General features: G+C 41.1%; 1 protein-coding gene across 1 annotated transcript in view; it reads left to right on the forward strand.

Annotated features, from left to right (window-relative positions):
- CCDC39 (coiled-coil domain 39 molecular ruler complex subunit) overlaps positions 1 to 13,305 on the forward strand; it is a 147,373-nt gene that overhangs the window by 81,183 nt on the left and 52,885 nt on the right. The window contains exons 18-19 of the mRNA XM_073578772.1: positions 4,852 to 5,031; positions 10,906 to 10,988. Coding sequence (XP_073434873.1) covers positions 4,852 to 5,031; positions 10,906 to 10,988 — 263 coding nt within the window. The remainder of the gene's footprint in view (positions 1 to 4,851; positions 5,032 to 10,905; positions 10,989 to 13,305) is intronic.

Below are 13,305 nucleotides of genomic sequence, written 5' to 3' on the forward strand. Positions count from 1 at the left end.
CTATTTTAGAATTTTGGATAACTAGAGGCGGAAGACCTGTGAAGACTCAGACGTCAAGGTTAGATTTCAGAAAGGCAGATTTTAAGGGATTCAGAAAGAGAATTGGAGGGATCCAATGGCTGGATATCATTAAAGACAAAAATGTCCAGGAAGGATGGGAAATCTTGAAAAATGAAATTCTCAAAGCACAGTTGTTAACATTTCCGAAAAGAGGGAAGAATAGGAAGCATTTAAGGAAACCAGGATGGATGAACACAGAACTTAAGCACATGCTAAAAAGGAAGAAAAAAATGTTTATAAAATGGAAAGAGGGAGGCATATCTAAAGAAGAATATAATGCTGTCTGCAGAACCTGCAGGGCACAAATCAGATTATTTAAAGCTGAAAATGAATTGAGGCTTGCAAGAGATGTCAAAAGCAATAATAAAGGATTTTGGGGATATTTCAAAAGTAAAAGAAAAGTCAAAGATGCTATAGGATTTTTACAGGATGAAAATGATGAAATGGTAAGACAGGATGTTGAGAAGGCTAAACTTTTAAATTCCTATTTTGCATCTGTTTTCTCTCAGAAAGGAAATGTAACATCAACTGTTCTTCACTGTCCTATTAAGGGAATAGAAGAATCCAGGATATATATATAAACAGAAAGATAGTGAGGAAACACTTTGCTAACCTAAATGAATTCAAGTCTCCAGGTCCAGATGAATTACACCCCAGAGTACTGAAGGAGATAGCAGAAGAAATTTTTGAACCCTTCTCCATAATCTTTGAAAATTCTTGGAGAACAGAAGTGCCAGAAGACTGGAGAAGAGCAAATGTTGTTCCTATCTTCAAAAAGGGGAAGAAGGTGGACCCAGGCAACTATAGGCCGGTGAGTCTGACTTCTATACCAGGAAAGATCTTTGAACAAATTATTAAACAACATGTATGTCAGTACCTGGATAAGAATGAAGTGATTAAACAGAGTCAGCATGGGTTTGTAACTAATAAGTCATGTCAGACTAACTTAATTTCCTTCTATGACAGAATCACTGATTGGGTGGATCAAGGAAATGCTGTAGATATAGTATATCTTGACTTCAGCAAAGCATTTGACAAAGTCTCTCATACAATCCTTATTGAAAAAATGACTAAGTATGGAATGGACAAGGCAACTGTTAGGTGGATTCATAACTGGCTTAGTGATCGGACCCAAAGAGTGGTCGTAAATGGCTGCACATCCAGTTGGAAGAATGTCTCAAGTGGGGTACCACAGGGCTCTGTCCTGGGCCCTATATTGTTCAACGTCTTTATCAACGATTTAGATGAAGGAATTGAGGGTAAACTGATTAAATTTGCTGATGACACAAAGCTAGGAGGGATAGCTAATACTAGAGAAGAGAGAGAGGATTCAAAAAGATATAAATAAGCTGGAGAAGTGGGCAGCAACTAACAGAATGGTTTTTAACAGGGAGAAATGCAAAGTACTACATCTGGGCAATAAAAATGAAAAAAGCATATACAGAATGGGAGGAATAGGGCTAAGTGACAGCACATGTGAAAAAGACTTGGGTATACTAATAGATCACAGACTGAATATGAGTCAACAGTGTGATGCAGCAGCAAAAAAGGCAAATGCAATTCTAGGATGTATTAACAGAAGCATACAGTATAGATCACGTGAAGTCATTATTTCCCTCTACTCCTCTTTGGTCAGACCTCATCTGGAATATTGTGTCCAGTTTTGGGCACCACATTTTAAAAAAGACATCAACAAACTGGAGCAAGTTCAGAAAAGAGCGACCAGAATGGTGACCGGTCTGCAAACCCTGTCTTATGAGGAAAGGTTGCAGGATTTGGGAATGTTTAGTTTGCAAAAGAGAAGACTGAGAGGAGACTTAATAGCTGTCTACAAATATCTAAAGGGCTGTCACATTGTAGAAGGATCATCTTTATTCTCATTTGCACAAGGAAGGACTAGAAGCAATGGGATGAAACTGAATGGGAGGAGACACAGATTAGATATTAGAAAAAACTTTTTGACAGTTAGAGTGATCAATGAGTGGAACAGGCTGCCACGAGAAGTGGTGAGTTCTCCTTCAATGGAAGTCTTCAAACAGAGGCTGGACAGACATCTGACTGGGATGATTTAGCGAATCCTGCTTTGAGCAGGGGGTTGGACCAGATGGCCCAGGAGGTCCCTTCCAACTCTACGATTCTATGATTCTATGACTCCTTTTGACCTCCATGAACTGTGCCCGTTGTTTCTGAAGTTCCATGGAGAAGTCTGGGAAAATCGAGATCGTGGCGTTGTTGAACTTGATGGGGGTTTTTTGCCGTGCCAATCGCACAGCCACATCCCTGTCCCTGCAGTTAAAGAGACGTGCCAGAAAAGGTCTAGGTGGGGCTTCAGGAGGAAGAGGCCTAGTGAGGACTCTGTGGGCCCGCTCCACCGCAAATGTTGGGGAGAATTCGTCTCCCAGAGTGGTTTTGGGCCAATCTTGCAGAAATTACTCCGGGTGTTGACCCTCCGAGCATTCCGGGAGCCTAATAACTCAGATATTATTCCAATGCATTCTTTTCTCCAGGTCATCTGCTTTTTGCCTCCATGCATCATAGAGCCTGCCACTTTCGTTAATTTGGCTTCCATAGGTGTGATGGTATCTTCTACCTGGGATACCCGTAATATGGCCTCTCATGGCTTGCATATCTTGTCGGAGATGCCCCACCTCAGTGTACACGTCCTCTATCTTCCCATTCAGAGATGTCCTGGTTAAGGAGATGGCCTGCATCAATTGTTCAGACGCCTGTTTAAGGGTTAATTCCTCTTGCTCACTCTCCTCCTCGCCTCCAGAAGAGCGGCTTTTACGCTGAGCCTGTGAGGGGTTATTTTTAAGGGGTCTTAAAACATCAGAATGATCTATTCTAGCATACTCTTTCAGTCTTTCAGCTGCTCCTGATCCCTTAGAGTGACTCATTTTAACAGCAATATGGCACAGCCGGATATTGAGAACAGTGCACTCTGGAGTCCTCTATTATAGGCGTAGCAGAGCCCCAAAGGTGACACAGATCTGTAGGGCCACGTAGGGAGAGGATTTCCGGCTCCAAGCAGCAAACAAGGGCCCTTATAACCAGGGGAGGGGGGGGGAGAAGACCACAGCACCCCACAAGGACAGCAGCCAGGAAGGGACCCAGGCCCTTAAAGTAATAGCACTGGCAGGCTAGGTGACGTAGCGAGGAGGAACGCGGGGCCCAATCTTTTAGGGCATTCACTGCTTGTCCTCCACAGTTCTTTCAGGATATGTGCTCACCGCCCATCAGTGCTGCAGCAATGGGGACCAGCACCGCGTCTCTCACAGGCAGAGCATGTGCTTCCAAAGATGGCCGCTCCTCATGCAGGCCCGCCGGCCGCCCCAGCTTTTTACTGCCGCCAGCACACAAAAGCCCAGGAGCGCTCTCTCACGGGGGTCTAGGAGTGTCCAGAGACAGGCAGGTAAATCGCGGTGGTGAGGGTCCACTGAACGGATATCTTCAGGATTCCAGGAGCTCTCTCTCAGTGCTTCCTTTCGCCGCCGCTACATAGCCACACCCCCCTAATTGGACTCTTTAAATTTGTTTTAACGATTTGTTCTATGAGACAAGCCCAAAAAGAAGAAAAAAGGGCGATAAAATGTCCCCAAGGATAGTCAAAATGCAAACATTTATTGAGAAATCAGAAGAAGAGGGGTATATACACACGTGGAGAAAGAAGGACACACATACCCCAAAAAAATTATTAACATATAAATATGTCAGGCAACCCAATAATAAATGTGCATGACCCTGACTATGACTGTGCTGAAACACGCGTCTGGGTGGATGCAAGACCATTCAGGAACTTTGATATAAAAAATCAGTACAAGCTCCAAGTCATTTATTGCTTTAACTAATACTTGATAGACTTACAATGCAGTTACACGGCTAACCCTGGGCACTGATATACATCTCTCTTACATACAGACTTGTGCTGTGCCATGGTGCATGAACTCATGTAAATTTATAATTGGGTTGTCTGGCATATTTATATGCTGATGATTTTTTCTTTGGTATGTGCACCCTTGTTTTCGCATGTGTGTATAAACCTCTCTTCTCCTACTTCTGTTTTCTCCAAAAATTATTTTGGCTATTATTGGGGCCGTTTGATCATCATTTTTTCTTATTTTCGGTAAACCGTTGACTGATGTGCTTTACCAAAAAGTTCTATCTTGGTCTCACCTGTCCACAAGATGGTTTCCCAGAAGGACTACAGTCTAGCTTTTTTATGTCTCTGTGTGAGCAGTGGGGTCCTCCTTGGTCTCCTGCCATAGCGTTTCAGTTCATTTAAATGTCAACAGATAGTTCTCTTCTCTTTCTGTTCTCCATGCCTAGTGTGGCACACAGACACACAATGCAAAGATTGAGTCAACTTCTCTTGTTATCTGGTTTCAGATGTAATTTTCATATTGCCACACCAGTTACTTGCCACACGTGAGTTTAAGCGAGCATCACATGCTTGAAACAAAGTTGTTTACCCATATTTTTGGAAAGGTGACAACAATTTTGTCCAGACTATATTTGGTGTTTTGTGTGAAATGATTTCCAATTTGCCTTTTAAGCTTTTTTTTTATTGTTCCAATACACACAAAGGACATAAACATGGGTATTGCAAAAATTTTCTGGAATTTCTGAGAGAAATACTTCATTTCTGGAACAATTTCAAGGGTGAAAACACTTTCGGCTGTGTGTGTATACACACTTCCAAGCTTAAGCAGCAGGAATGAGTCTATGTAAACAAAAAAAAGGTTCCCTAGGCCAATTTACGGTGTTGGCAAAATATTTTATTATTTCCATTAGTGTTCAAAGCTGGTAAAAGAAATCCGTTCTGCAAAGAGAAGCAAAGGAGAAACCCAAGATGAATGTGACATTAATATTCGTGAGCTGCGAGACTTCAACAAATCCATCAATAAGATGTTGGCCCAAACAATGGATGAACACCCTAAGCTCACTGAACCATTACAGATGTACTTTCAACAGGTCAGTAGATTGTTGCAAAATTACTATGCATTATCATGTCTATCAAACAGAAATGTCACCTAATTAAAGGAACCTATCACCTTGGAAAACATAATTTACATGCAGTTATGTTAATTTGCAAGTAAATAGCATTGCAATTCTGACTGACAACTGTACTAAAAGTTGTTGACAGCTCGCTCAGCTCAGTTGTGCTGCAGAACCAGGTATCAAAGTGCCCGGGCGTGCTTACATCCGCCGCTCACAGTATACACTGTGTTCCAAATTATTATGCAAAAAATATTTTCTCTAAATTACCTATATGAATTGCAGTCAGTTATTTTCCAGTCATCTAATATTCTAGTCTAATTTCAATATTTTTGAACAAACTGCCTATGAAAACAGTATATTTTTAAAAATAAGAAACACTCAAAATGCATGATCTAAATTATTATGCACAGCAGAGTTTTCAACCTTTTTATTTTGAACAAAAAAATGGTCAATTGTGAAATTATAAGCATTATCAGCTTATTACAAATTGAAATCAAACAGTTTTCAAGTCAAAACTTTATTCTAGGTGATGTTACATTTGCACATAGGACCCCTTGTTCGAAAGAAGCTTCTGAACTCTCTCGTCCATTGAATTTGTCAGTTTTTGGATGGTTTGTGCTTCAATTGTTTTGCATGTGGACAGAATACCCTCCCAGAGCTGTTACTTAGATGTGAACTGCCTCCCGCCATCATAGACGCTCCTTTTGATGATGCTCCAGAGGTTCTCATTGGAGTTGAGGTCAGGGGAAGATGGTGGCCACACCATAAGTTTGTCCTCTTTTATGCCCATAGCAGCCAGAGATGCAGATGTGTTATTTTGCAGCATGAGACGGTGCATAATCATGCATGAAAATGATCTTGCTGCAGAAAGCACGGTTCTTCCTCTTGAACCATGGCAGGAAGTGCTGTTTTAGAAACTCCACATAGATTATGGAGTTCATATTTACCCTTTCAGGGATCCTAAAGGGGCCGACAATCTCTCTCCCCATGATTCCATCCCAAAACATTACTCCACCTCCTTGTTGGCGCCTTAGCCGTGTTTTCATAGGGTGTCCATCAACCAGCCATCCTCCACTCCATCCATCTGGACCATCGAGCGTTGCATGGCACTCATCAGTGAGCAAAACAGTTTGGAAGTCAGTCTTCATGTATCGTTTGGCCCACTGGAGCCGTTTCTGCTTGTGTGCAGTGGATAGAGGTGGTCGACAGGATGGCTTACGCACACCTGCAAACCTCTGAAGGACCCTGCATCTTGTTGTTCGGGGGACGTTGGAGGCACCAGCAGCTTCAAAAACTTGTCTGCTGCAATGACAAGGCATTTTTGCAGCTGCTCTTTTAACCTGACGCAATTGCCTGTTGGAAAGAGTCCTCAATTTTTCCTTTACAGCACGCACACGTGTGCTGGGAATCAGCTACATACTTCTTGATTGTGCGATGATCACAATGAAGTGTCTTGGCAATGTTGATTGTAGTCATGCCTTGACCTAAATACTCCACAATTTGTTGCTTCTCAGCAGCCGACACATCCTTTTTCTTTCCCATTTTGGCAAAAAATGTAGGCTGCTTAATAATGTGGAACAGCCTTCTTAAGTAGTCTTGCCTTTATTTGGACACACCTGCCAAACTAATTTGCACAGGTATCTGCAATTGCTTTCAGTGATATAAAGAGCCCTGACACACATCACCATCAATGAGTTTAAATGACAAACAAAAAAATTCTAACCTTATCACTCCTAAACTCTTTTTGCATAATAATTTGTAACACAGTGTAGTTGAGAGGTGACTAATCTCTCTGCATGCCCCCATGACTGAAAGCCGGCATCTCTCAGGAGTAAATAAATTCATTTTCTCTGAGTAGTCAAAGTTTGAATAATGCGGCCAGGCAGCGTTTAGTGCTATTTACCTGCAGATTAACCCTATAATCTCCATGACAACAGAGCAGCTCTTCCTCTTCCAGGCTGCTCTGTTGATTGGCTGTGACTGTCGACATCATGCTGATTGACAACCGGCCCCAGAAGTTAGATAGCAGGAAGCCGGTTGTCATTCAGCAAGACATCGGCAGTTGCCTCCCATAAAGAGACAAATATGCCAAGTATGACTAGGACACATGGTAACAATTATTGTATATAATTAATTATAGTCCCCATGTATCCACTCAGATTAATAACGCCTATCATCAAATACATAACATATCCACAAAGAAAAAGATGATTAAAAGGCTTTTTTTTACTAATATGAAAAAGACTTTATTGTTTAGAACCATAGATAAAATACTACACATCACCAATTAGGGGAATAAGGGGAAGTAGACATACACATATGTATATTGTGATTACACACCTAAAAAAGACGCACACATCCAGCACCTGGAAAATATAAGCTGCTATATGACTCCAATTATATGGCTATCTAAAAATGGTAATTTTGTTCAAAATAGTAGATCAACCTCAAAGGGAATCAGTAATTGACAATAACATTATAATTACCATATACCAAACTTCATTATCACAGATTTCACCACTGAGGTTGTATACTATATCCTCACATACTGCAACATAATATATAGAGCCCATATTATAGATGTCTATTGTATTAAGTATCCACCGCTAAAAAATAGCCATTATAATTAGTAGACATTGTCACTTCATAACAGTAAACATTTATAGCGTGATGCCTAAATGCAGCCACTCATCCTGACTAATCACCTATAATGCTGCCTATATTACCACCAAAAGGTGGCCACTATATGCACACAAGGAACAACGTCCATACTATAATAATTACCGGCAGTGGCGGTCAGGAGGTGCTCCAGTGTCTGGATAGCGCGTCCGCCCCGACGCGTGTTTTGGACCTGCCTTCTTCAAGGGGCCTAGCCAGTATGTACACCGGCATCCTTATATAGTGTGCCCGGACGCTGCAAATAGCGGCGTTACCGGAAGTCGTGTCCGCTGCCCGGAAATGACGCGCTCCGTCACCGAGGCAACCACAACGCCGGTCTGCACTGGCGTCACACAGTGGGAGTGGACGGGGCGGGCTGAGGAGATAGCGTACAGTATGGAGCACCAAACGGGGCCATTATACAGTATGGAGCACCAAACAGGGCCATTATACTGTATGGAGCATCATGTGGGGTCATTATATTGTATGGAGCACTATGATGGGCCATTAAACTCTGGAGCACTATGTCAGGCTATTATACTGTATGGAGCACTATGTCAGACCATTACACTGTATGGAGGACTATGTGGAGCCCATTACACTGTATGTAGGACTATGTGGAGCCAGCCATTGTACTGTATGGAGGACTATGTGGGGCCATTATACTGTATGGAGGACTGTGTGGGGCCCATTACACGGTATGGAGGACTATGTGGAGCCATTATACTTTATGGAGATCTATATGGAGCCATTATACTGTATGGAGGACTTTTTGTGCCCATTATACTGTATGGAGAGCTGTGTGGGGATTACAGTTGGAAAATCATACTTTGATGGGACGGCATTCTTTGCGGGGGAAATTGAGAGGGGGGTACAGTAGGGTCATCATACTATGCATGTGGAGGAATTCACTGTGGGGGGAGCACTTTTGAATAAAACAGAAAATGTGTGATGCAAACAAGTTTTTTTTTATCCTTTGTTATTAAATATTTAAATTAGGTCATTAGGCCATATGCTTTTTACTGCTTTCACATATTCCTCTATAATTCCAAAAGTTATTCATTTTATTTGATAAAAAAATTCTATAATTGATGACTTTTTCCTTAACAAATGTCAAGGTTGGCCCGTGACTTTGTACAAGCATTTAACTTTGGCCCTCTGTGAGTTTGACATCCCTGTCTTTAAGAGTTATTCTCATCATGATAAAGGGTTACAATTGCAAAGAGGTTTAACTTTTGATTAAAAATCCACTCCATTCTCAAGAACAGACCTCGACTGCAATTGTGGCTAGTATCTTAGGCTTGGAGTGCAGTGCTTACAAGCTTTTTGCAATAGACTCTATAGTGTGCTAATGTACAAGTTGTTTTTCTAATCTAAAACCTCAGTATTCAGGTTAATTTGCCATGTTGGAACTTTGCAATAAATAAGTGAGTTTTGGATTGCAGTTTAGGCACTCTGTCTCTAAAAGGTTCGCCATCACTGGTCTATATAATACAATTACTGTGCAGGGAAAAGTCCCTTGGCCAGTGCCCTTCCCATCAGATCAATAATTTTTCAACAAATCAATAATTTCTCATGCAGATATGACTTTAATAAATGGCACAGCCCAATGTCATTCATCTCCCCTGTATAGTTGCAAATTCAAATCTCAATATTCTTTTAGCCCCTTGCCTCCAAAGCCAATTTTTCATTTTGACATTTGCTATTCTCCTTCCCCTTCTTCCAATAGCCATAATTTTATTATTTTTCGTTCGACATAGCCATACGAGGACTTATTTTTTTGGGACTAGTTGCACTTTCGAATAATACCATCCATTTCACACATACTGGAAACGACAGCTTGTTTTTTTGCTTGGCGAGATGACAGTTTAATTGATACAAACTTGGGGCGCGCACAAGATTTTGATCGGGTTTTATTGGATTTTTTAGGGAAATGTGATGACCAAAAATATGGTGTTTACCGTGTGATATATTTTTTTTATTTTGATAGACCAGACTTTTACGAACGCAGCAGTGGTGCGAATTTGTAGAATTTTACATTTTATACTTTAAAAAACTTTTTTTAATCTTTTATTTTATTTTTTAGCCTCTAGAGGATTTGAACCTGTGATCATATGATGGATCATATGATGGATCATATGATGGCTTATACTATATTTTACAATGCCTGCATATAATAAAGTGAAAATTGCAGTGTCATGTAAAGCCCAGTTTGGAGTACCAAGATGTTAGCGACAAGGACATTCAGCAGTACCCCGCAATTGTGTGGAGGCGGTCTGATAGAAGCCAGTGTATGTGCTCTGGCAACCGCTCCATTTAATTGCCACCGTCAGAGACTGACAGTGTCACTTAAATTCTTAACAGCATCGATTGCAGCTCAGCTCCGGCTGTTGATAAGATACAGTAGATGTAACATTGCAGCATCCATCATGTGTAGAGCAGGTCAGTTACTGAGCCCATCCTCATAGGGTGACCCCAGCACTGATGTACATGTACGTCATTTTGTGTAAGGTCTTCTTCAGGTAAAAAATGTAGCTTTTTAAGTTGCCTTAACACTTCAGATTGCGGTCTACGTTTATTCAAGCATGCTTGTATTTTGATTGGGGAAAATGGCGACAGCTGCTGACAACTCCTGACAGCGGCTTATCATCCTTGAAAAGAAAGGATCAGGCATGTTGAAATTCAGCAATCTAATTTTTCTTTCCTCAGCATCAATCATGCATGAAAAGTCAGACACTGTCATATTTGGTTAGCTGGTTCAGCCAACACAACACATTTTAGGTTATTCACACCAGTTTAAAGCCAAATTCACACCTTCAGTATTTGGTATGTGAAATCAGTATTTGTAACCCAAATCCAGGAGGGAACAAATCAGAGGAAAAGTAGAACAGAAACACGTCACCAATTCTGTATTATCACCCACTCCTGGTTTTGGCTTATAAATACTGTATGGATGTGAAATGCTGACCAAATACTGAACGTGTGTACGTGGCCTAAAAGCAATCAAACATGCAATCAATAAATTACATTATTTACAAGTTGCCTTTTATTAGTTAACCAGAATATTTAGAGGGGTAGAGGGGTTGTCAAGGATGTAAGCAAGCAAAATAAATCTGCCCATTTTTTTTTAGAGAAATGTATAAAACAGCTCTCTAAAAGTTAATTTACATTTACAATGCTTTGTTTTAGTTTGGATTACAAATACCATCCGGGACTTCAACACCAGGAAGCTCAAGATCAGGTTCTGGACAAAGTTCAATATCATCTGTCCGGTAAGTAAACAGTTAATCAGTGGTTACTTTATGATCTATATCTTTGTAGTATTGGGTAGGACAGCACTATAGCCTCAAATCAACTTAAAGGAGTTGTCCACTACAAGTCTATGGCACTCGCATACAAGAATGTCAAGTTAGCGCTGGCATCAGAGGTAAATATATGGTCTTTTTATTTTATATACGGCAATCTTGCATTTAAGAAGGGGTTGTCCGTGTAGTAGGCAATCCTATTAAGTCTGGATTCATACACAGCATTTTGCAGCATTTACATTTTTAACGTTTAGCAGTGAACATCCAAAGCATTATCTAGATAGACCTAGCTCTTGATGGCCCACCTCATCCAGATGTTGCCCCCTGTAGTGCGCGGAGGCCCTCTTCACCTCTGCATTACAAAATTGTTCAACACTTTAATCCACTTTTTCAAGTGGTTTGCAGAGGCAGAGCTCAAATCAAATTACACAGCACACTACCTTCATTCTCAAGCCAGAATTAGGAAAGGGGTATTTGAAGTGGTCTTTAAGTTTAAAGGAAAATGTCACTTTGCTCTTTTTTGGACTATATAACTTTTCTATTGCTATGTAGACTTCAGATGAGTAAAGTGGTTTCCACAACTCATAACTCATGTAGAAAATGCTGAACAATAATGCACTCCTCCCTCTTTGGGGCAGTGAGTGACCTAAGCAATGTGTCCCACTCCATGATAAGCCTCCTGAAAAGCTTTGCTAAAGGGCCTGTCACACTAAGAGATATCGCTAGCAATATCGCTATAACTAGTGACGTGCTAGCGATATCGCTATGTGTGTGATACTTACCTACAACCCGCTCGCCCGCTGCTTATCGCTGATCGCGTGAGAACGTTCAGGACTGTTTCTCGTCGTCATCTTCCTGCGGCACTTCCTGCTGTGACGACGAGCGTGGAGCCGGGCGGGAGGACGCAGGATCGCCTGGTGTGACAGGTAAGTAGCGACCCCCGTCCCCAGCGATGTCGCTAGTGAGATCTGCCTGTGTGGCAGCTCACTAGCGACCACTTAGCGATGTACCAGCGATCCTGACCGCGTCATATCGCTGGTCAGGATCGCTGGTACATCGCTAAGTGTGACAGTACCTAACTCAGATTCTTTTCAGTCAGCAACCACAAGGCATGGCCTAGGACAGGATCAAGGTCAACCATAGTTCACGTCCTTCTCACCTCTACCGGTGGTGTGTGAGTGCCTGTTTGTGTCCAAATAAGAATCTGATATTTCACCACCTAAGTCCACTATGTTGTCTTGTATTGTGGACATCATTTTGGCACAACTACGGTAGCAACACTTCCCTGATCAAGGAAACAGTCTTCCCCCAGCCAAGATAGGTTGTAATTTCACTGACCCAATTGTTCACTTTATAGTAGTAGTAGTTTTTTGTTTAATTTTTGTTCTTAATCATGTAACTTGCTGCCCAGCACATATTATTCCTCTCATATTACTTTATATAGGCGTTCCTTGCAATCTGAAAATTCTATCTATACTTCTCCTCAGGTTATGTGATGTCATGTAATGGCCCCCGCCTACCCCAGGAATGACTTATTTATTCGCTGAGGGGGTCACTAGAATTACCTGTATGATGAAACTGCATTAAATGTACCACTGAAGTTCTTCAGAGGGAGTGGAGAAGTTAGACAGAAGCTACTATCACAGATAATTATGATGACTATATGGCTCTTTCCATGCTGATAAACTGAAGATTTGCAGTGCAGTTTTCTTGTCAGTATACTCAAACTAAATATAAACACAATGTCATCCCAGCAGACAGAAATGGTGCTGGCTGTAACTGGTGATGATCACTGATGCTGCTGGGTCATGCATCATGGATTTGATAGAGGAATAAAATGCTGGATAAGCATTACTAATCAGGAGTACTTCTTTAAGTCTTTTCCTCCCTGCACAGAATTTGAGTCTCAAAAGAACAGAAGCAATAATATAAAAAGTTTACAGTGGGTATGGAAAGTATTCTTACCCCTTTAAATTTTTCACTCTGTTTCATTGCAGCCATTTGGTAAATTCAAAAAAGTTCATTTCTTTCTCATTAATCTACACTCTGCACCCCATTTTGACTGAAAAAACAGGAATGTAGAAATTTTTGCAAATTTATTATAAAAGAAAAACTGAAATATTACATTGTCATAATTATTCAGACCCTTTGCTCAGTATTGAGTAGAAGCACCCTTTTGAGCTAGTACAGCCATGAGTCTTATTGGGAATGGTGCAACAAGTTTTTCACACCTGAATTCGGGGATCCTCTGCCATTCTTCCTTGCAGATCCTCTCCAGTTCCAT

This window comes from Dendrobates tinctorius, unplaced genomic scaffold (assembly GCF_039654945.1).
Source record: "Dendrobates tinctorius isolate UK_male_01 unplaced genomic scaffold, ASM3965494v1 ptg000060l, whole genome shotgun sequence".
Taxonomy (NCBI): domain Eukaryota; kingdom Metazoa; phylum Chordata; class Amphibia; order Anura; family Dendrobatidae; genus Dendrobates; species Dendrobates tinctorius.